Source organism: Metopolophium dirhodum, chromosome 3 (assembly GCF_019925205.1).
Source record: "Metopolophium dirhodum isolate CAU chromosome 3, ASM1992520v1, whole genome shotgun sequence".
In the NCBI taxonomy this organism is placed as follows: Eukaryota; Metazoa; Arthropoda; class Insecta; order Hemiptera; family Aphididae; genus Metopolophium; species Metopolophium dirhodum.
In genome coordinates this window covers 6081182-6107251 of record NC_083562.1, presented here as the reverse complement: position 1 = coordinate 6107251, position 26070 = coordinate 6081182, and the positions used below count along the sequence as shown (strand labels likewise).

The window sequence follows — 26070 nt, the reverse complement described above, 5'->3', positions numbered from 1 at the left end:
CGACGAAGACCACCTCCGCAGACCGCCTCAGTGTCGTACAAGACGTCGGTGCCGCACAACGTTCGCAGCGCCATAGTACATATTAATATTATAATATTCCAAACGCGAATCCCTCTGACGTGCGCGTGTACGTGCATTACGCCATCATATAATACTATTGCGATTTCGTTCATCTCCTCGATAATCACACAACAGTATTAATATCGACGAGTATATACCCGACCAACGGTTGCTCTCCAGCGCGACCACCGCTGCCCGTCAGCTTACCTGTAACCGCACCCCGCAGAGAAAACCACCCGGCCACTGCCGACGATTAGGGGATAGGACCGGAAGCGGGTATTTCAGCTGTCACCGGGGTCTAAGTTTTGTTTTTCGCGTGCGTTTCTAAATACGATCGCTTTACCGACGCGTCCGTCCCGTTCCGGTCTCAAGTGACAAAGCCGACACATTTCTACACCGAGGTAAGAACCGACAACGACTGGCCGTAATAATATTATTATCATACTGTCAATAGACAGTAGACTATATTATCTAATGTTGGTTAACATATTATCTAGATATGTTTACATTTAGATAATATATTTCATATGGTTTGTGTGAACACGGGGGGCACGACCGACGGGACTTGATATTATTATGTTAGCTACATTATTTATCGATAGGCCCAGTTATTATGTGGATTATATATTATAATATTAATTGTTGTATTAAGAAGCTCAGTCTGACTCAGTGGCACCGAAGTTTTTAAAATGTGGTCGGGAAGTTTCAAAACTTTGCTGCCTCAATATCTTTATTATTTAATACATAGGTACTCTAATATACACTTAATCATAATCATAAGTATACTAATGCTTATAGTAAAGGTATGGGGTAAATAAAATGTGGCCTGCCCTGTTATGGCCCGACGTTAACATGGACTTTGGCGCCACTGCTCTGACTAGGTTGGGTTACCGACGTACCTACGTAAGAAAACTTATTATTATGACGACAACGGTGACACAAGCCATCTACTATAATTTGTAGAGTCTCACACACTAGTAAAACAATAATGCACACGATTATCGGGTTTTTGACTTATTTTAGCGGCACAATGAGATTTTAGAAATACAATTTTTGATTGCTAAAATATGAAATTTTAAACCCCTCCGCCCGTAGTTATGAGGAAATTAGAACTAGCCTAACCTAACATACTTCTTCATAAATTAATAACTACTAATGTTTACTTTAATAATTTGTGTAAGTAATTTGTAGGTATTTGTTTGGTACATCGCTTACGACACAGCTATTGTACATGACGTAGATCGCAACAATTTTGGTAAATCGCTTATATATGAGTATATGACACCGTTCCCATTATTACTGTATCAGTATATCTATATATATATATATATACATACATATATTATACATACGATGTTACTTAATAAGTTTTATTTAGTATGAATTTAATACTATTTCTCATCATTCTTTATTTTAATCATCTTAAATATTTTGATGGCCTACAGAAAATGTATAGTCCTGCAGAACCTCGTCCCAGTGTGGTGTACTAAACTCGAACTTTACGGATCTTTGTGCCTAATGGGCAATGGTTGTTTATTTGATTAACATTCATTATTCCTCTATCCAAGTAATTTTTTTAAATTATAATAGAGGTAAGGATTGTATCCTTAAATGACTGGAATTATCATAGGTTTTATAAATCAGATTTAAGAATATTCATTATCGAAAAATATCTTTCTTTGACTTAAATTGTTATTTAAATACCTATTTTGTGGCGATCTATTTTTTTTTCTTAAGAATTGTTATGTTATTTTCAATCTTTTTAAATGATTGGACTGTATAATAAGAAACCTTTAAAGTAATTTTAATTAATATATAATAATTGAAACTTCAAATTATTAATATTATTTTCATTGGTAAATGGTAATAGTTTTGTAATTTTTATGAATCATTTTTAAGAAACTTTTATACTTTCCAGTCATATAAAATGTCCTAATATGTATTAAGTAAAAGTATAAGATAAAATTGTAAAATATTTAACCTCGCTAGTAGGTAATTTATCACATTATTGATATGACTCAAAATTAAGCAATACATACGAAGTATAGGTAATTGTTATAGTTGTTAAATATGAAGTAATTGTTCGTGAGGTGTAGTAAATAATATGATTTTATCTATTTTTTTTATCATTATTCAATTTTTTTTTGGTTATTTTGGAATAAGTACTCACTTATTACAATTACATATCAAATTACTACACATAATAAAAACTAGTACGAGTCGAAGTACTCTAAGCTACATATTTTTCAATGCATTTCTTGTGTTTTGGAAGTCAGTATAGGTACTCAGTATAAACAACAACTGCAAGGTAACAATTATAGTAATGTCACTATCAGGACACATGGTTATGGTTTAACCGTAAAAAATGCACAGTCACTGAAGGTGACACAGTTTTAGCTTATTAATAATTCAAGAGGCATGTGGTTTGCTCCGCGAGCTCGCAGGACGGTAAGTCGACGTAGAATTTCGCTCGATTTACAGCATTAATATTGAAATATTGATATGTAGGTAATAACTAATAGGTATTACAATGTCTAGGTCAAATCTTTAAAAATGTGCATGTGTAGGTACCTCTATGAGGTTTTCCCAATTTTATAATTTATTAGATACCTACTGTATTAGATTTAATTAGTGTCATTGTACGATGTTTATTACGAGGAAAATAATTATAACTTGTATTTTTAAGATTACCTACTTGGGTTTTGACGATTGGATAGTAATATTAAAAATATGACATATTAATACATTATCATTGTAAGTATAGTATGTAAAAAATCTTTTTTCAATTAATTTATAGAACCAAACGAGTTATGGGATATTTAAAATGTTACTCACCATGTTGCATGTATAGCAAACTAATGTTTAGGTTATATTATAACCCTGGTCAATACTCACTATTATACGCTATTTTTTTTTTATATTGATATCGTTCGTTGAAGCTACGCACGTTTATTCAACAAGATGATCATACCGATATTGTAATAATTGGTGTCATTTTAAAAACTAGTTTCTCGTCCGCGGTTTTTAATCACTTCTAGTTCAAAAGACAACGACGACGACGACGACGATAATAATAATAATAATAATAATTAATATGATATAACGATATGTAATGAAGACGTTCTCGTGGCGAATAATTATGCGCACTTTACGGCCGTGTTACACGTTCCTCCTCAGCACAGTAATAATAAACGGCCGTCGACCCGTAAGCCATAATATACGAGCAGACCACTATAATACGTCTACTCATAGCTATAATTATTTAATACCGACGCCGTAATACTGTAATAACACCGGTTAACCGATTCAGCGTAAAACTTTGCGGCGGCGGCAGTCGGGCAAAGCAGACACGGGGCAAACGATTCGAATTGTACGTTATTTTACGGCTCCTCATCCGCGTTTCGATCCACCGACCATCGAATTCCAGATTTGTTCGAGCTCGTTTCGCGTTTTACACAATATGCACATAAGTACATAGTTGTAGGTACTACACGTGCACAATATCATAGACGTATAGGAATCATAATTCCGTATACCGAGCACTATACCTATTTTGCATTAGCGCATAGATAGGTGCCGTATTTTCAGGTACTTCTGTATATACACCAATATAATATATATGTATTATATTATATTATATTAACGCATGAAATAACTAATAAGACATGAAACTCGAATACGCATACTATGCGCGTGTGTCGATTTATATACGCCACATACATGAACGGTACAACAAACTGTTAAAATATGTATATATATATATATAGTATGTATGTATACCTATATACTATCGTAATGTCCGAGACATCTGTAACGAACATAAGACTATACAGTGGTCAATAATATTCAATGTTTTGGGTCAGAGAACACCGGATCGATAAATTTCCGTTGGAATTAATTAGCCGTTGTTGTCGTCAGACGTTTCCGACTGTAAACCGCCGTAGAGTACCTAACTGTACAATTATTCGCGTTTACCCGCAAATGATGCATTCGTCAAAGTTAACATCACGTTGTTAAATGAATTATACGGTTTAAAAAATAAAATAAAAACAGTAATGATAAAAAATATAAGACAATGAAGAACTAAAATCTGTGTCAAATTCACAAATTATATAATAATATGAACGTACATATAGTTATACCCGTGTTATTCTGATAAATTGCTGAAGACGAATATTATAATATACCGATCGAACTGTAGATATGGACGCATTTTAACATAATTATGTACGGTCCGAAGTTTGTCGGTCTAAACTCTAAATGGTGACGATTATATTATTTTTTTCCAATTCTACTACTGGTATATAATATGCTTGTATACCTATATAATTATGTCGGTGTATAATGTTTTAAAATTAACGCGATCGTCGTTCATGACTTTGAAAAAAAAATTTGTGGTTATGAATAAATTTAAATCATTCGCGCTACATATATTTGTTCAATTCTCACCCGCGGTATAATACATGTGGCACAATTATAATAATATTTTGATGACTGATCATACCTATTATTAATAATAATAATAATAATAATAATAATAATAATCGTATACCGTTAAAGTGCCGATTTGATTTAATACATTTCACCGCGGGTTTTCGTTCATTTTAATAATATAATATTAATTCACGAGCGCGTTTTCGTCTTATTGAAATGTATATTTTTCACACGTGTAAATCATACAGTATATTATGCAGATTAATAGATTATGCATATTATTATTAAAGTTATGAAATTGAATTTTCCCGTTTGTAACGACGTTGTCATTCTTCGTTTCGCGTCCACGCGTAAATTGTAATCAACTTTTTATTCACGTCTTGACAATGCACAAGAGACACGTCGAATTCGTTATTAGTTTACTATCTACTCTTCTGTGTATCAAAAATAATAATAATAATAATAATAATAATAATAATAATAATAATAATAATAATAGGCTTGTAGGTATATTACGTATATCATTATATTATTTGATACAAATCGGCGCATCGTTGAAGTTTTTGTGTAATTCTGTGGTATTGTAATAACTGCTTCACATTATTTCCGTCTTACAACACAATAATTGCTCCACGAGGGAGGCGAATTCTAATCGTCGCAACAACATGATGACGACGACATTACTGTAAATTGTAATATATTTTTGTAATTAAATCACACCCGCGGTACAGCTATCACGCCGACATGCTGCGTGGACCGACGGACGGCACCGTTTCGTTCATTTATTATTTTTCCATTTAATTGTTATTATTATTCTGTCCGAACTGTCGTGTATAAGTAATAATATGAATGGAGATGATGGATATATACCTATGTTTTTAATAAAAAAAAATCCGGTCACAGTCACGTATTGACGATAGGCTGGGAGGTCATGGAAATAGATGCTCCGACACTGAGGCAAGTTAATCGATGTATCATTAAGTGTTGAGTGGTAACGGAAATTCCATGTTTAAGTCCAACAATCAAAAAAATGTAGTTTTGAAATACTTGCATCAACCGATGTACCTATATAGTAATGCAATTAGGATTTTTAAAAATACCTCAATATTCTGTGCTATGTCTTTTTTTTATGACGATTTTGTCCTATTGTACGTTTTCCCTCCAGAGGCCCGCCCCAAGAACATCAGCTATTAATATTGTCCGCGGATTCAAAAAGTTGAAAATTCCCACACAAGTAGACCGATTCGAATCTGTTTACAGAAAACGGTGCTGTGCCGCTGGTCCTTTACGGTCCGCGTACCGCGCTTATAATATTTTTATATTAATTTATGCGGTGTACCCGCAGCTATACAGCACTATAGAGATATACTGCAGCGTACGCTGTATACACGCCAACACAACACGTCGATATAATACCATCATGGGTGCATTATTATTTATAATAACAACATACAGTTGTTGTTCGCAGCATAATATACGTATTGTCGTACCGCGAGCTCGACGAGTAATAGATATACAGAGCATCTCGTTCGCCCAGAGGAACTTACTCGACGACGTCACATTATTAAACCTTAGCCGTCGGCCGAACCGTCGGTGACCGATCCGCACGCCGCCGACCCACTTACGTGTTTACCGCCTTCGCCTCCTACGCACGAGACGCGCATAATATAACACGACGACGACGACGATAATATTATAATAATAATATAATACATTACGATATTAATGCGTTTAATGTACCATAACCCTGTCTAGCAACACGTATTTAACCAGCTAACGTGTACGTGCACTCGTATAATATGTTACGACGTTTCGAGTATCAATCTTATATACACGAGGAGCCGCGACTAGGTAGGCAGGTAGGCAGGTAGGACGCATCTCATCAGTCATCAGATGTTATATGGGTATAATACGATATGTGCGTATATAGGTTTAATATACATACATACATATATACGTGTCTGTGACGGATCTTCAAATCACACCGTTTCTCACACCGTCCGTCCGTCCGTCATATATAGGTAATACACCATTATAACGCGCAGACACGACCGTCGCCGCCGCCGCCGCCTATTATAAGTTATAACGGACACGCGTGTGTGTACCTATAGAAATAATACGTCGAGACACCGCCGCACAACAGACCTACATCTCGGACTGTATATTATTATTATTATTATTATTATTTTTTTTATCATTATTAAATGATACGTTCGCGCGCGTCTTTGGCCCGTCTCCGATGTAGGTACGCGTTTCATCTGGTCGTCTCGTTTCGCCGCAATAGATTATTACATTTTTCCGATTGTGTTTCGATCACACCGCGGTGTACCTATCATGCACAAATAATATCGTCGAGTGTTGTGCGGAGGCGACTCGGTCGGTCGTTCGCCCGAATCGCAACTGTACAAGTGTAGGTATATATGTAGTTGCACAACAGTCGGCGGCGAGTGGACGTAAATTCAAACGTCCGTTGGCCGGTCGCAGATGAAAACCTATATATAATATTATCGAATGCGATATTATAAAATGTACTGCGGTGTTGTACACGTACGGCGATGTGATTTACAATTATTATATTGAAGTAGGTATAGTTTTTTTTCTTTCTGCGACTCAAAAAATAGAACAGTTATTAAGAGCGCGCATTGTCTCTTGCTCTGGGCCCGGTCGATAATATAGCTCTGCGGTTTTCCGGACTGTCGGTTTTTTTTCCACCCGAAGCCGTTTGTCAACCACCCGCGTGCGAAAATCCAACGACGACTATTACAATATATGCGCGTGTGTAGAGCGTGTCGTTGAACTCTCCTGCAGAGTCCCTCGACAGATTGTCAGTAGGTAGGTATATTAAATTATACGCACTGCACATATTATTATGCACATCGAACATTGCACATGGATGCGATTTACAATGATACTTCGCGCGGAGAATCGGTTGCAGCCATAATATGATTATTGGTCGGGTTCTTGGGTACCTATATAGGTACGCTTGCAGTCAGACGATGTGTTATTACATTGAAATATGGACAGACGCGTAATAATTCATTCATATGTATAATATGCTATAATGTATGCAATGGCGTTTTGATTATATATAATACACCGATATAATATATGTCATGTGTATACCTACCGTATACATGTGTTGTACCTAGTGTGTGTAAGTGCATTAAAAAGAACTATCACAGAATATGTGAAATTTATGATAATTTAATTTCATATATTCCGTGGAACTTATTAATACTATTATATCGTATCCAATAGTATGATGATTAATGTCTCTGTACGTTATTTTCATTTGGACGCTCTCGGTAACGTATCCAAAACCACTGATCGCTATTTCTTTTTTTAATTTAAAGTTTCCAACAAAATTGAAATTAGAAACGTAAGTTAGCAGGCCAGTAACGCAGTATAACCTGTTGAATTTATTTCAAAATATATTATCAACCATTTAGAACTATTTCTAAAAATAGTTTAAATATTTCGGTACCTACCTATTAGTCTATAATAATATTATAATAACTACATATCATATTTCAGTATAATTTATATTACGTAGGTAAATATTTATTTTTTTTTTTTTTTTTTTGGGGGGGGGAGAGGTTAAATAATTTACGCAATATTGTTGTATCTTAATTTTTAATTGATTGTCAATTTAGTTTAGCTTGATGTCTTCAGGGGAGAAGCCATAAGCTATCGTTGTCGACGCTCCTGACATTGTTTACCTACTTATTTAAACAAAAATATTTCTTTTTGTATTATTCAATTGACACGTATATTTCAAGTAGGTATAGTTAATTTTTGAAATACTATCCTATGCATCTGTATTAATAATCTTATTCGTAAATTAATATTCTTTTCTCCGTTGTCAACCTACGCGAAATCATAATCAAGTGAAATATTAATACGCAAAGTGCAATAAATTCTTGGGTAGTTTTAAACGCGTAAAAAAAAAAAATTATAACATGCGATTATTGTTAGTTAGTACATATTATTACTAACACGGTATTACGCAGTCTACAATGTAAGACATGTAATTATTGTCCGAGTTGTTTCTATATGTACAGTGATCGAAATCGATGTGTGTATGTATTATTATAGTATTATATGTATGTAATATGTGTACTAATAACACTGTAACACGATATTCATGCAAATTACATAGTTGAATCATCGGGTCCACACGAAAACCATATTATTTTATTTAACCTGGTACAAAATTTTGTTCAGATCGTTATCTCAATATTGTCGGAGCCTCCGAGCCTCGTGTTTATTAAATACGCCACGGTTTATACTTTATTTGAACGTTAATACCAAGTTAAACCGGTGAAGCACAAAGGGTACAAGAGGTCTTTGACTTACGGTTCGGACTAATTGTGGTAATAACACGTATATCTCGAATGCGGTATTAATGCACCGTTATTCCGATACTCTTTATTCTGTCTGTAATATATTTTAAAATAAATCTACACACACTTATAATTTTTATGAAAATTATCGACTTATTTGACAATATTCATTACGAATTAATGTATTATCTTACAATGTTTATTGGTAATTCAGTGGCTAATGGGCATTACTTTGAGGTTGATCCGTGTGCATTATTAATTTAAACAATAGAAACTAATTATGAGACGAACAATAAAAAATCAATTAACCATATACGTTTTATAAGTTAAACCCTCAGTTGCAAAAAATTAACAATTTTATAATATATGTATAGGTTCTATTTGTATCTATTTTGGAATACAATTGAATTAGGTACCATATTATTATGTGACCTATCTAGTGTATATTACTTATATATAGTTGTATACAATATTACTCATAACATAACTACTTATCGAAAATACTTAAGATTTTCTCAAGACTTTGAGTTAACTATATCCCTTTCATCGAATATTCTTAAAAACAAAAGTGCGTATTATACGCGTACCTACACATATTACGCATTATTTATTTTAAATTAAATTATGTAATTTACACAAATTGACTGAAACCATAACCAAAACAAAGGAAATAAAAATATGTGATAAAAAAATATTTTATTATTTTAAAGTGACAGACAAGGAAATTACAAAAATAGTTTTGTTTATTATTTAAATTACTTAAGTAATACGCTTTCTCGGCAAAAAATGTAATTCTCATATTACTTAAAAAATGTAAATAATAGCATAATTTATCGCATGAATAATTCATAGCAATATTTATATTTTGTAGTTTTGAGGTTTTTTCTAATTTTTTTTTTTTAAGAATATTGCAGTAGTTGTCACACAAACGATACGTGATCATATATTTTGACGGCACAGTTCTATTAAGAATGCATAGAATTTATTGTAATTTTTATACACCGCAGGTGTGTGTAATAACTATAATAATATCAATGTGTGATTTTCACTATGTAATAAAAGGGAATCGAAAAAGTCTTATACGCACAGTATAGCGGCGGCTCATACAGGGCGGGAACTAGGAGTTGTACCCCCCTGTATAATTTACTTAATTTTAATTTAATTTTATGCCATGAGTAGACCTGCAGTATGCAGGCCTATTAAATTGGTATTGTCATATTCGTGTACGCCACTTATACAGTGCATAGTTAAGCTAATACACTGTTAGAACTTTTAAATCAAATATTGTATTATCGTCTCGGTGATAATCGTCGTCTCCAATGAAGGAAAAAAAAAATCAAACAATCGAGATCGCACGGATGTGTACTCTACGAGGAGCACAACAATCATCATGTTTTATGCGCGGGTATATTATAAATTATTATATTCTATAATATTATAATTGGCCGTTAATTTTGTTATATCCGGGTCGGCTGCAAAGACGTTCTGCGGTTTAATTCCCGGAATTTTATCCGCCGTTTTTACGTTGTTTTTTACACTATTCGTGTTCGATCGGTTTAGCGGCTATAGCTTGACGAAAACGTATATTTATCGTTGCCCACCTGTTCGTTATTATTGTCACCTCATCTTCGACCGGAAACGTGCCCCGCCTATACAGTTTCCGATAAATTGCACAACGAATTCTCACGGTTTTGCGAGATAATAGAACATGCCACGCGTACACCGAATATAATATACTGTTTAATATTATACATTTTATTGTTATCCACGATTGTCGTACCGACGAGGTATATATATATAGGTAGGTAATTGTTTTCAGACGATTATTTTGTACATCGCGGCGGCGGCGATGACAAGTGCTGCTGCAGCGCAGGTTCCGATGGTCGGCCATCCAAAACATTTATCTCCTCGGCGACAATTATCAGTATAGTGTACATTTTCCGGTATCGATACCGATTCTCGTACAATGCGACTTTTTTCCGACTGGGTATTCTACCCATTGTTCTCGTCTGCGTTAAAATTGCACCGGCGACGGATGTCATAAAATATCGCGTCGCGGAGAGGACGTGAATAGGTATATACATACACTGTAGATAAGACATAGCGGGCTGCGAAGACACGACTATGACGACTATAAACCTCCTGCAGACGTACCTATATATTGTATAATAGTATTGCAATAGCTTACCGTCTATATATATATATATATAATATCTGTTGGTAATCGGACACTGTGACGGTGGATCGATCTGTGGCGCGTAGTTCTCGGCCTGCTGCCGCCCAACCGTAGGTATAATATTATACATTGTTCTCCGGTTCATCGGTCGTCCATTAGCCCGAATGAGCGACATTGTGCGGATCGCATTGTGTTGTACCTGTTGCTTCGGTGACGATGTGTCTTGCTGACAGCCTTTAGGAAAAGCGATGACAATAATGACGGACGACGATTGACGAGAATAAGACGTCCGGCTGCACCGGACGACGACTGCTCCGTGGGTACTTGCAGCGGGGCACACATCAAATTAAATAATATTATTCATTCGCAAACATTGAAATCTAGGGCAATACCATATTAATATTATATTATGATCTGTTGCGAGAGTTTTTTTCGAAAACCATTGAACGATATTTAGTGCGCGCGTTCCTTTCGAATAATCCGCGGCTAGTTATTTATTTATTTTTTTTGTTGTTTGTGATGCATTCTCACTGATTTATGTTTGTTCAAAATTGCGGCAGTCACCTAGTTAATCTTCGTCTGTTGGCCGCACGCAGCGAACGATTTCCAATTAATCGGTCTGTATAGAAATCATCGTTATCAAATTATGGCAGAATTATGCCAGCCGTCATTGCCCGTCGACACTGCTACTGGTCTTTAATCGTAAATCGTCTTGAAGACGAGCGAAATACGCAGATACCTCGATTTGAAACCGCGGCGGACGAAATTTTTCTCTCCCATTCCTATTTTCGTTATAAGGAGTATTAATGCAGAGAACACGGAATTTCTGAAATTTCTCAATTTTAAGAATACATCTCTAGAGAAGTTGCGTATTACTTTGTGCATATAGTTATAGAAGCAACTACTATATATTTTACTGATCTCGGTACTATCAATGCAAATATAATTTATAAATCATAAAATAGTGCGGGTGTCTTCAGGCTGTATTGTTTGTAAAAATAACTAAAATACAAAAGTAACATTTTTTTAAAAATTTATTCAATTACATATTCATAACTATTGTTTAAGTTGTGAATATAGTAACTACATCTATAAATAGTGGTAACTGATAAAAGCATATTATCAAAAATGCAAATCCAACAATAAAAAAATGTTTATATATTAATTGTATAATATTAAAATAAAAGCAAATTTACGATGTTGGTACTTATCACTTTAATATTTATTTTATTTTTTAAGGCTTTATACTTTAACAACAAAGTTTATCATTTAACTTTTAATTAAAGCTTAATAAAAGGTTATAAATTATAATATCTTAAAACTAATTATAATTTTATAAATTTTATAGTCTTACAATTTTCGACAAAAGTTTATTTTGTGTTTTTTTTTTATAAATTGCTTTAAGATATTCTTCATCACATATTTATTTTACAGAAGTTGATGTCGAGGATATTACGTGGTTTAGTGTAATTTGGACAGTTGATAACCATATGTATATTTGGGTTTTTGTTCTTTGCATGTCACACGTAAGTTATTTCAGTTCTTTGCTGATGAGAAGGAAGTGCGTTACGATGGGTGTATCCTATATTCTCACTCGAATAATAATCATTTACCATCATAAAATTGGAGTGTGTAGTTTCGTCAAATATACATGCAAATTTTGTTACCTATACGGCTATACGGTTTTACACATAGGCGCTATAGTTGAAAAAGTATTATTATACTTACATCAAAAACGACAATATTTGATTTTAACTTTTAACTAAATCTTGGATCGTTGATCAATAATTTAGTCAAACAAAAATACTACATTGTAAAATTGGAAGTTATTAGGTTTTTTTAAAATTAATATTTTATTTTTATGAAAAACAATAATTCTAATTTATGAATAAAAATTTGAAATCTAATAAAATAATTAAATTTGCAAATCAAGAATCATGTATAGTTTAAGTATAATATAATGTACGATTTGCAACTACCCTATATAGGCATATATAGCTTGTGCTGGAAAAATAATATGAATCTACATTTTAATTATATTATATAGTTATGACTTATGAGTGAAGGTTAAATCATGACAAAAATTACTAATCTTAAAAGCACTTTTGCTCAGACAAAACTATAACTTTTATGCATATAGTTAAATTTTAATCTATTGTTATTTTTTTTTAAATCATTTGCAGAGCATTATTGACAATTTAATAATATTTCCTTTGAACAGTATTTGTATGTTTGTCTTTTATTATTTTACATTGATTTTTTACCACCTAGGCTTCATACTATACTGGTTATTACCGTAATAATATTTATAATCGGTACTTATTATCTGGTATAGTTACGCAGCCAGATGACCTCAGACTGCGGTCCTATCGATTCAGTCATATATAGTCCGCGGCGGATACGGATGAGAGTACAGGACAACCTAATCGGTTGAATAACTCTCAAAGAAGTTTCTGACTGGTATTTTCTTGATCGAGTTTCGTAGACGTATAGGACTGTTTTGACTCAATGTTTCCAAATATTTGTTCTCTAGTACAACAGTTATCGCGATTGACAGTCTTTCTAAAGTTTAAATCAACAAACACATTTCAAAATCACTTCCAACGTATATGTTTTTTTTTTTATTGGACTGTGCAGAAGTAAACAAAAATTTGAGGCTTCACCAGTGTTGGTAATTTATATTCATAACAGGTTCACTGACATTTTAAAGTTTTGTCGTGCGTTTGTCCAGAATCCAGATTAACGAAACCGTAGTGTTTTTATTGCAATAATATCACACATTCTACTGTGTTCATTCGCACAAAATCCTGTTTTTACACTATAAATTACGGTAGAGTAGCGTCCTCTACTGGTCTAAAATAATAGTAAAATATAGTTAAAAACTCAAAAACTTCAACAAAAAGACGTGAATGATTAATAATCTAATATAACGTTGTATTATTACAAATAATAAACCTAGGAAATTAGGTAATAAACAGAACAAAATATTACTTCCATCATAGTGTTATGAAGGCATACAACAATAACGGTTCAAATATTTATTTTAATAATTGTTTACGTTTTTTATAAAAATACAATTACAACACTCAGCAGGTATAGTATTTCTAACTCTCGTAAATGTAGTATGTTAATAATGTGTGAAAATTTTAAATAATTTATGTCTATTCAAAAAGATACGCACCGTCTCCAATAATTAAATACATATTTTTTATTTATTCTTACAGAACGATCAGTCATATAATATAATATACAGTGTTTACTGTTTTGCATAATTCAATAATAGTTCTTATTTTTAGTAAAGATTTAAACAAGTATCAGCTGTTGTAGCCCTCCGAGGACCGGTTAAACGACGCGACGTCGATAACGGTTTACTGTTGGACAAGGACGTGGGTACGTATTTAATGTACGGTATCTCTGATACCGGCAATATGTACTTAACGTTACTTTTCGTCGAATGTTTGTTTTTGGCAGGAGCGTATTTAAAATGTTTGTCTTCCCAGCACCTCATCTCGAGATCACTGACCCATAAAATAGAATCATTATTATACTCGTTTTTTTTTTTTTTTTTATAATAATATGGTGAATGATACTGTCAAATGTGAAATGAACTACGAGATTTTTATGTTGTGCTTATTACGTTTTGACGTTTTCAGATTATTTTCTGTTATATACGTGATTCGTAGATTGGATACTTGTTGTATATATACTTATAGTTTCCTCGATTTCATCACATTTATATTTTACGAAATTCTATTAAGTTTATTACATTTTAATGGAACTTTTTAGTTAGTTATACATTTTAAATTCAAATTAATTACATCAAAACAAATGCATATTACTGCTTGACTAAATAGTTATAACATTTATATAACATTATTATAGCCAAGAATATTATACCTATATTTAAGTTAAAATATGGATATTTTAATATGAAACGTTGTAGACATTTTAAAATATATTTATAATCTGACTGATTTGATTTTTTATTACCTATTTTTTTTTATAACATATTTTTTTTGTTACATTTTCCTTATTACCTAATTTTCTTTATACGAATAATCGATTGTTACAGTTTTTTTTTTTTTATAAATAATTGTTAGTTTGACCATGTGTGTGGTTGACAAAAAATCAATTAACATGACATAAACATCGATCCGTGGAAATCAAACGGAAAACAATTGTAATATCGTAGGCTTACGCGAATTACCTACATGTTGATATAATTGAATCGAACACGAATCAAATTTTATTTTTCGTAAGCCAATTGAGCAATATAATATTCTATTGAATTTGTTAATCGCACGAGTACACTCAGATATTTTCGTCAATCGATTCACATTCAAACAGACATAGGTAGGTACTTGCTGTGGTTTAGAAGGCACTATACGAAGAAAACCTTCGAAAAAATAAATTCAAATATGAATTAAAAGCATTATGGAAAAATTTCATTTTTGATTCGTCACGTATTATATTATTATAATATTGTATCGTATTTTTTTATTCGTTGCCTGATATTTACAATGTTATTTCGATGATTTTCGGGGAATTGACATGAAATTGGAATGAATTTGGAAAAGGCCTAAAAGCTACAGTAACATATTAACCCAGTTCGAGGAGAAAATTGCTCGTGCAACTCGATGGAATCTAGTGTTGTCGAAGGATAATCGCAATGGGTAAATATTTCGCACAATAAAAATTGAAAATGAAAAATATTGAAAAAAAAAACCGTTTGAAATCGTTCTTAAAGCGATAATAATATAAATTATTATTATTATTATTTTTGTTGTTATGTGTCCTCCGCGGACGAGCCAACGTTCGTCTCGGTTTAACATTGGCACAAGGACGATATGTCATGGAAATAATAATATCTTATGTCCATTATCCTCTTGGAAATAAGAAACGACACAAGTCGTTGACTGAACGTTGTCATCGTCAAACACTCATGGTACAAAAATGTAAAAACTACAGTCAATTATTATTTTTTGGCGGCACAGATTATGCCCCCGGTTGACCAAAATCACTAATATAATTAATGTAACGCTACTAATAGTACCTACATAATGAGTAATAACTAATCAGTAATCGTGATAATTGAACAAATCCAATCACACATCAAGGAATATTAACATTTTTTTTTCATCTCTATTACAAATTATACTTATTTTTGTATGTCTAGATCTTTAAAAATACTGAATAAGTATTTTGAATAATTTATTTTATTTAATAATGTTAAAAAAACAAGTTACAATTACTATCTGTGTTAAGTACCTACCTACCTAACAGTTAATCAATTTCAATAGAATAAGCTTATCCTCAGCTGAATTCCTACCTACGAATATAATTATATTTATAGTTTTGTATCTAGTTTATACGAGTATATACATTTACCTATTTATAAGGTTTAAAAAAATAAATATTTTTTAGAGTCTAAATTGTCAACGTGTTATAAAACATTTACATTCACAGCCGTTTTCACGCTCTGGTTCATGCAACCTATCTAAAACAGTTAATAGCATACAAGTATATAATTTACTATTTAGCTATGATTCGTACTAGTTTGTTTTTACAGTTAAAATTTTAGATCTTGTTAGAAAAATATTTATGAATATATTCTTTTAATATTATTTTACTTTGCAACATTAAATTATCATGCATGGTTTACTAAATAATTTGATATTAATATTTTTAATGCAATATTAAATAAATATGATATTTTTTTTAGGTTTTCAAAACTAATGTAAGATTCAGACATGGTGGGTACCGACACCCGGTGGCTGGTGACCCTGTGCTTGCTCTCTGCAGCGCAATGTGTTCCTTCCAGGGTTACGTCTCAATCGGAAACAGATTCCGAAGATTCAAGAAGAGTTCTTGGTTCAAGGTATGTTAAATAAAAATAAAAATTATATAATCAGTAATTCATGGTTTTTTTTTTAACTTAGTGTGGTAACATCAGTATCTGTGATAATGGATCATGGAAATGGCACCAAAACATATTTTGCTGATGGACAAAGTAAAAACATACATAAACCTACAGATACCATAATCGGTAGTCCTGGTAATTTATTATCACCAGACCGTTATGAGTTTTATACATTTGACGAAACGGGAGATTTAGTTAAACGGCTAATGACACTGGATGAAATACATGGTTTAATTGCTGGAGCAGATCCAGAATCAGTGATGGCTGACGCTTCCCCTACATATTATCATGATGCACTGTCAAGTCATTCATCAGAAGCACTTATGCACTTACCCGCTTCCGATCTCGAATCACTAGATGCACCAGCAGTTCACAAGGTTCTGGAAAGTGTACAAAATGTACTGAAAAATGAAATGGCTGCTAACTCGGGCAAACCCATTCCTTCTATGTCAAGCACATCTTTACATCGCCCAGATTCAGCGTCCGCGTGGTCAGCCTTATTCCCAGGACTAATTGAAACTCCAGATGACGTAGCTCATCTTTCCGGATACTTGCTTCCGTCCAAAACAACTGAGTCAATGGACATTCCATTGACGAAAAAACCATTGTCATCTACTAAGGCACCGTTAGTATCAATGCAACCTCAATCGACGACACTTAAATTGCCACAGTCATCTATAAAAACGCAAATAGCCACTACAACAGAAAAAGTGAGGTCAACACCGAAATACTCCACTGTCAAACCTGAAGTAACAACAAAATTTACTCCAACACAATCAACAACACACTCAACAATACACTCAACAACACAATCACCAACACAGTCAACAACACAGTGGACAACACTTAAACCATCAACGACTAAAAAACCTTTTAGGCCAATACAGTCATTCGAGAAACAAAAACCAGCACTACAAAAACCAATTTTAATGTTGCATTCAACTGCTAAACCATCTATTATGGCAGATAGTCTTGAGATAAATAAAGAAATGTCAGCTTCTATATCAGATATGCTGTCGCAAGTGACTGACAGTCAATCATCCAACCACAAACCTTTACAGACTAATGATTTAGTAGAAAAAGATAGTACAGCAGATTATATACCCGAAGAGAGTTCACCAGAATTAAGCTACTACAGTCCAATAGCAATGTCATTGAGCACTGGTGGTGCTTTGAAACCAGTAACTGAAGCTTTGACATCAGCTAGAAAACCTCCAATTACAATGACATATAAAACTTCAACTACAGATAAGCCATTTTTGCACAAGACCACCCCTACCATCACAGCAACACGATTTGCACCGCCCAAGTCTAATGTGACTAAACCTCGACCATATGCAAATGCTACGACAGCCTCTTATATGACAAAGCCATCATCAATTAATAAATTTAATGCGACTACTGTTTCTACTACTAGAAATAACTACCAGTACCCACCAAGTAACATGTCAACTAAATATATGCAAAAGATTACACAAACCACTCAAGCTTACCCAAATAAATTAATTGATAGTTTCGTAAAAGTTGTTAACAAAACGATAAATAATGCAACTCTCAGCGTGAAAAAACCAATAGACACATTTTGGAATTCCACCGAGGAGACGAAGAATAAATTCGTCAAAGAACCTGTTAAAGTTTTCCAGACTAAAGTCACTTCAAATCGACCAAATGGCATAAATCGAACGAATGTCACTCTATCAAATCGCATACAAGAATTAAAAACTACGGCTATTCCAAATTTCGGATATGGTTCATCTACAACAACGGTTCGTAGTCAAACAGAACCCGATAAATATGTATCAGTGAAAGTAGAAGAATGGCCAATGACCGCTCAACATCCAACAGCATACCCTTCGACTATTCCATACATGAGTACCGAAAAATCGTTCTTTTCCAGCAACAGTCAGCCACTGAACTCCGTTACAGACGCTAACGTGATTAGAGATTTAATATCGTCTTTTATGACTAAATCGTCAACAGCTTCCAGCGTCTCTACTAGTACCGTATCCCCAACTACTGTTAGCGCTCAACAAACGCTCACTGCCTCCATGTCGACAACAACACCGTCGGTGGTAAATACTATAACTGGAATTCCGGTATCAATGATCTCGTCTTCAGTTGGAGATTTAGTGACAACAACAACAACAACAACTACGACGAATGAAACAACACCAACTACAACAACACCAACTACAACAACATCGACTACAACAACACCAACTATAACAACATCAACCACAACAGAAACAGCGGCAGTTACGAAATTGGAAACCACAACGGAAAAAATAATGGAAGCAGTAAAAACTGCTGTGGAAGCTGCAGATACAGGTGTAACTGTAGTGACGACAACTGCGGCTTCAACGAGTGCAGCGAGTACTACGACGGTCGGTACGACGGCTGCTCAGATAACAACAGGTACACCGATAGCACAGACAGCGGCTAGTGCAGCAGTAGGTTCGATAGTGTCCAGTACGTCGGCTAGGACCACAGCCACTAATGCGACCGAGGTCACGTTTACAACACCAGAATCGGATACTCAATACGTTCCGGTCACACATTTCCTTCCGGAATTACAACTGAAAGACAGACCAGAAACCGAAAACAACAACAGTGCGCCCGGCGTAGACCTGATGCTCAAAGACGGTATAAATGCCGTGGCTAGCATGTTGCAAAACACACAAAAGCCGGCGGTGGCGACGGTTCTTGAAACGGAGTACCAAGAAATTGGCGAGCGCCCCTACGAGAAATTGTCTTCGGCTGAGGGAAAACAATCATCCACTGAACAAGCCAGCCGAAAACAGGCGACGGTTAAGTCAGACTATGACGAGACCACCACATTTGCCGTGTCCGAGAACGCGGCCACGCAGGACTTTTACGACTTCACTACGAATTCAGCGGAGTTGGTTACCAAGTTCCTGGAGCCGCACGACACGATCGCTGCAGAATCGGTGACCACCAACAACACAGAAGAGGCGATGCGAAATTCAGAACCAAGCATGGAAATGTTGACTGTGTTCAATGTCAGTTCCACTGGTGGTCCCGGGCAAGTGGCTAAACTGGACGATTTATCATCGGAAACGCAAGTGTTTTTCGACACCACCACGCCATTTGAAAACCGTGGCGCCGTTACCAATCCAGAAACCGGCAACGAAGAATCAGTAACCACAACGTTCACCCCTTATGTCGCCCCGGTGACGAGGGAGGTGACAATGTCAGCTGTAACCATGCCGTCCACATCGACCACCACGACGATACAACCATCACTGACATCAGTGAAATCAGCAATAGCAACAGCAACAGTATCAACAGCAGCAACAGTAGAAACAGCATCGGCAGCAGTAACAGCCACGACGGCAGAGTCTGAAGTCCAAAACTCGATGACGGCAGTATCTGAAAACTCTACGGTGGCCGTGAAAAACTACACCACTTGGTCCACGCCAGCCACGGTCACTCTGCCGCCTGCAGTAAAATCGCCTGGACCGTCGTCCAATGCTTATAGACCACAGATGGCCAACAGTGCGTCTCCGTCCACAGTCGAACTGCATCCTGCGCCACACGAGAGCATGGGAATGGAAGCGAGTGTAGCGTTTTTGGGCGATGATGTGCGCCGATTTGCTGACCTTTGTAACGAGTTGTCATTCAAGATGTGGACAGCCGTTACCGGAAAAGGTCAGATAGCCTCCAGAAGTCTGGTGCTATCTCCGTTCGAGCTGACTGCTATGCTGGCCATGGTATTCCTAGGTGCCCGTGGTTCTACTTCCGGTCAAATGAACGACGTGCTTAGGCTTGATGACATGGTCACTTTCAATCCTCACCAAGTACTCAGGAACATTACGCACTCAATAACCAACATCAACAATCCAGGTGTGGCCACCGCGTCTTTCGTCCGGGAAATCTACAGCCACAAGGTAAAAGTTATTATCATGAAAAACATTTTCATACATTTTTGTTTTTTTAATATCCACTTCCGTACTTAGGTTTAATATAATCCATATTATCTTCCAAATAAATTAGGTGTGATTGCACAAACATGCTATCGTTGTTCACATTTTGTCATTTTATTTTTAGGGAAATGGAAAAATACTAGAATTCTATAAAGAACGAGTACAGCAGTATTATGATGGACACGTAGAAGAAGTAGACTTCAATACGATAGGAGACGTTTTAAGGAGACGAACCAATTTATTAGTCAAAAGACAAACTTTGGGTCGTGTTGTGGAATATCTTCGTGGTTCTGGATTGAGTTTGACACCACCATTCGCCGCATTCAGTGCTAACGTATTCCAGGTAATTTTAATTAATGATATTTCACAGTTGATACACAAACTGATAAAATAGTCTTTAAACGCGTATTTTTGGTATTCTAATTGAACCATGAGCAAACTGGATTTGATATGGGCTTATTTTTAAAAAATACGTAATTATTCGTGATAAGGTGAAGAGTGGAATTGAATTCCAGCATAATTGTTATTTGCCTGGAAAGCACATGCTAAGCAGGATAGGGCTGTCCTAAGAAATTCTGGTAACTAGAGTGAATTAAAAAGGTTTGGGATTTAAATGGTGGATTTATACTGACAAAATAGAAAAATAATTAAATATAGCACACAGACTAAATCAATACACATTTAAGTTTATTTAGTAAAATATAATATTATAATAAAATAAATATAATTTAAGGCATTGGTTGACATGAAAACAATGAACCTTATCGTATAATACAATAGGTATTATTATCGTCGATTATCACTCCGCTTTTTAAATTAACTTCTTATACATTTAAACGATAAATTGTAACATGATTATAACCTGCTTCAAAATTAAAACATTTAAAAAAAATTACGTGTAACCCTGGATATTATTTTTGAATTTGAAATTTGAGAATAGGTAAATTCACTCTAATGTTAAAAACAATAACATAAAATGGATTATTCCGACGTTATTATTTTATGTGTTTATAAGATGGAGATAATTATACGTCATGCGGGTATGACATTCGTGTGATAACAATTATCGTCCATGCGATTGCCAATATAACATTTGAACTCTAAATAGTTCAATGGTTGTAATTTTTCTAAATGTTGAATAATCATAATTATCTTAAAATATAACTAAATAAATAATTAATATCTTAAAAATTACACAGTTCAAAGTTAGTTTGTGCATATTGCATATAATATGCATATATTATGTAAAAATTCTATCCTATATGATCGGACCTGTAGCTGAAGAATAAAGCTGAATAACTTGTAATTACAAATAGGTATTATTATATAATTTTTTTTAACAAAGTATCAGTAAATTGAATCATAAGGTAATACCTCGAATACACGAAAAAAACACAACCAACAAAAATCACGATTGCAAAAATGTTTCCCATCAGGCAACTGGAATATTGGAACACGTGTTTATCGTCATAACAATAGTACATAATATATTATATTATATTATGCTGATATAACCCGTTCGTGTTACAGACGAGCTGCGAGAGCGCGTCCACCGAGGGCAGAGACGGCGAAATGTACTTCGTGGTGAGACCGTCGACCAGACAACGGCGCCTGGTCCCAGTGCCGGCGGCCGTGTGGCGCGGCGGATTCCTGGCCGGCTACGAACCCGGGCTGGACGCGACGGCCGTTTGCCTGGGCCCGGACTCGGCGGTGTCCACCATACTGGTGCTGCCGGGCCAACAGGGCCAGGTGGCCCCGGGCGACGGCCTCGCCCGGTTGGAACAGCGGCTGATCGAGACGTCGTACCGGCGGGGCGGTTGGTCTCGGGTGCTCCGGAGCCTGTTGCCCCGACCGGGGCTCGAGCTGCAAGTGCCGAGGTTCTCGCACCGATCCGTGCTGAACGCCACGGCCGCCCTGCAGAAGATGGGCCTGCGGGACGTGTTCAGCGACCAGAAGGCCGACCTGCGCGGCGTCAACGGGCTGTACGACCTGTACCTGTCCGACATGCTGCAGGTGAACACGTTCAGCACGTGCGGCGAGGACACCATCGGCGCCCGGCACCACGTGGAGACGTACCCGGCGTCGCCGCAGCGGATGGGCCGTGCCGGCCGCGACGGCGGCCACGAGAGCGGCCCGAGTGGCGACAGCGAAGACGGCCACGGGAGCGGCCCGAGTGGCGACAGCGAAGACGGCCACGGGAGCGGCCACGAGAGCGTCCTCAATAGTAGCCACGACGGTGGTCGCCGGAAGCGCAGCGCCGAAGATCTGCCGCTGCACAGCCCGTACTCGCATTTGCCGCTCAACCTGCGGCCAAGGCAGGCGCGGCTCCCGGACGTGCCGAGGCTCCGGTTCGACAGGCCGTTCCTTTACCTGGTCAGGCACAATCCCACAGGGATGATAATCTACCTGGGTAGGTTTAACCCGAGGCTGTTGCCGTGAACCATTCGTAATGATTATATTATATGATAATTAACTAAATCATTATTATTATTATTATTATTATTATTATTGATATCACGAAACATAATATTATAATATTACTAAATGTACACATTATTACACCATTGCCAAACGACGATGATAATAATTTTTAAGTGAGTTTCTATTTTTTAAATTACAAAATTGACCGCCGCGGGGCATACCTCGTTTGTGGACAGTAAAACGAGCGCGGCGACCCGTTTTTGAGACGAAAAATTAACTGATATTTACACATTATTGTGTTTGGCATTAGGTTATTATTGGAACTAATCCGGTCGATTTCACTGACATTTAACGATAAAAATATTTAAATTCTATCCATTGATATTTTTTAAATAATTTTATGATCTTGGTAAAATCGACATCCTAAACGTTTGTTTAAGTTTAATGTAGTTCAGAATTCTGAACGATATACGACAATTTTTGCATTTTATATATTTTATAATATATATATAAATAATACATAGGTATATTTTTTTATGCGTACAATTTATTATTATTTATAGGATATTTTTCAGTTTATTATTATTTTAATAATTATACTAAATGCGTTACTATAAAACTGTGACACGCTTTGTGATATATATTTTGTCAATACAAAATTAAATATTTTATACACGATAAACATTATATTAAATATTAGATTTTTTTATACGTAAAATAAGATTGTTCCTAGTTTTTTTAAGGAATTATGTCTAAATACTTTTTTTTATGTATACAGAATAAGTAAATCCATGATTCCGTTTTTGTAAATGTTTATTTCAAATCATTTATAATAAATTATCTGCAATACACTAATCATTGATGTGCAGCTAAATTTATTTTAGTTTTAGTCAAAATTGTAATTATTTAATTATTATTTTTATAACAATAAAGAATTATACAGGTACCTTACCTTCCTATTGTATTTCATTTCACATTTGTATTCAATGATATTAATTTGTACGATTTTATCTAACGAATATGTACTGTTTTGATACCACGACTAGTCATTAGTATCACTTTACAATGATGTATGTTTTCTTGTGTTTGTGTACACGATTTACAGCAGAAAAAATGCTTCGATTTTCCACTTTGAGCGTGATTTCTGATAGAAAATTGGATCTACTAATTACTTTAGAGTCTTAAAGGTAATATATAATAATACCTACGTATTTCGTATACCAATATAAAAAAAAAGAAAATACATATTCAAATTTGTATACAGGTAAATAGCACAATATCAAAATCACAGAATTCACAAATTATTTTGTAGTAAAAAATTTATAAAATGTTCAATTTTTATAGCTAACGTTTGAAATCGAATAAAGGTTCCTCTTAAGTACTTCATACTAGAACCATTAAATCTAAAAAATAAATAAATGATATTTTAAGTTATAATATATATTTAATTCCAAATAACCTGTAGGTATCAGTAGGAAAAATGACTTTGTCCAGCGAGAGAACAACACACCGCGGCCGCCCCTCGAAAATCTGTTCTTCTGCGCATCTCACCCGGCACCCTACCACAGTGGAATCTCTCTCTCTGGATAACTGCATGTGTTCATATTAATATAGTTCGTACGCAATATTTCGTAATGTATAAGAGTACACCTAAATAAGAAAAAATGTATTCCGAATGCTGTACTCAGGATGCTTGTAAAAAGTGTTCAAAATACTGTATTGAATAATTTCAACAAAAAAAAGTATCTAAAAAATATTCCGAATAATGTACTGGGAATACCACCTCAAGTCTGCATATACTATACAAAGGTGTGTATTGAAATGTATTATGTTTATCGTAACGTAGTAAACATATAAGTACTTACAACACGTGTGCAGTAGGTGTAATAATCAACAATAATTCAGTCAAACGCACTTTGTAACTTAGATGATTCCATTGAACACGAACAGAAAAATAATATGTTGTTCCGAAATGTCGGTTTTTATAATTTTAGTTAAAACTGAAGTTTGAACTAACGTATATCACTGAACGTAGGTAAATCAAAATCGCATATAGCCTATGATGGTTTAATAACGATTTCCCGAAAACCCCAGGGAACCCGCTCTGCTGTGCAGTCGGTCTTGACATACCTCGTTGTTGAGCAGGTCACTGCAGCTATAATCGATGTGCACAATCTGAACTCAATGATAACGCAATAGTCATTGATTGTGAAAACACGATTATGAATGAATGAGATGGATGGATTAGCAAAACGTTTCCTAACCTTTGGTACGCGTACCACTAGTGCCGGTACATGGAAAGCTCATAGGTGGTACGCGAAGGAAATCTCCATTTATGAAAAAAATAAATTATAATGGATCATTATTCACATTAAATATTATTGATATTAATAATAACATAAAATGAATAATAATTGTACACATTTAATTTTTTTTTTTTTTTGTGCGTTAATTTAAGCATTTTCGTTTAGTAATTCAGCTTGTATCGTCATAATTTTTAAGTTCCAAGTAAAATAAAAATTCCATGCATGTGAAATAACGTATTAATTTTTGATAAGCAAAAAAAGAATGTTATCTGAACAAGTGGTGCATGGAAATGTTCAAACTGTGTAAGTGGTATGCAGTTATAAAAACGCCGAGAGCCGCTGGATTAGCATCTATATAATATTTTCCAAAAATTTATTATAATAATAAATATTATATAAAGTGTGTGTAACTTATAAATCAATACCGATCTACGATGGTATACGAACGGGATCTTTACATAAATAG

At 34.9% G+C, this 26070-nt stretch overlaps 1 protein-coding gene across 1 annotated transcript; it reads left to right on the top strand.

Annotated features, from left to right (window-relative positions):
• Positions 1–24215, top strand: LOC132941057 (mucin-2). Its single transcript, XM_061008910.1, has 5 exons — positions 1–461; positions 16736–16891; positions 16953–20841; positions 21002–21220; positions 22408–24215. Exons 2-5 carry the CDS (start codon positions 16764–16766, stop codon positions 23314–23316), a joined length of 5145 nt encoding a protein of 1714 aa, XP_060864893.1. The 5' UTR covers positions 1–461; positions 16736–16763; the 3' UTR covers positions 23317–24215.
• The last annotated feature ends 1855 nt before the right edge of the window (positions 24216–26070 follow it).

What these genes read in the sequence shown, in the direction of transcription:
- LOC132941057 (XM_061008910.1), top strand. Translation starts at nt 16,764, where the DNA reads ATGGTGGGTACCGACACCCGGTGGCTGGTGACCCTGTGCTTGCTCTCT. An exon ending in AGAAGAGTTCTTGGTTCAAG is followed by an intron (nt 16,892 to 16,952) that starts GTATGTTAAATA and finishes TTTTTAACTTAG; the next exon opens with TGTGGTAACATCAGTATCTG. An exon ending in TCAGTGCTAACGTATTCCAG is followed by an intron (nt 21,221 to 22,407) that starts GTAATTTTAATT and finishes TTCGTGTTACAG; the next exon opens with ACGAGCTGCGAGAGCGCGTC.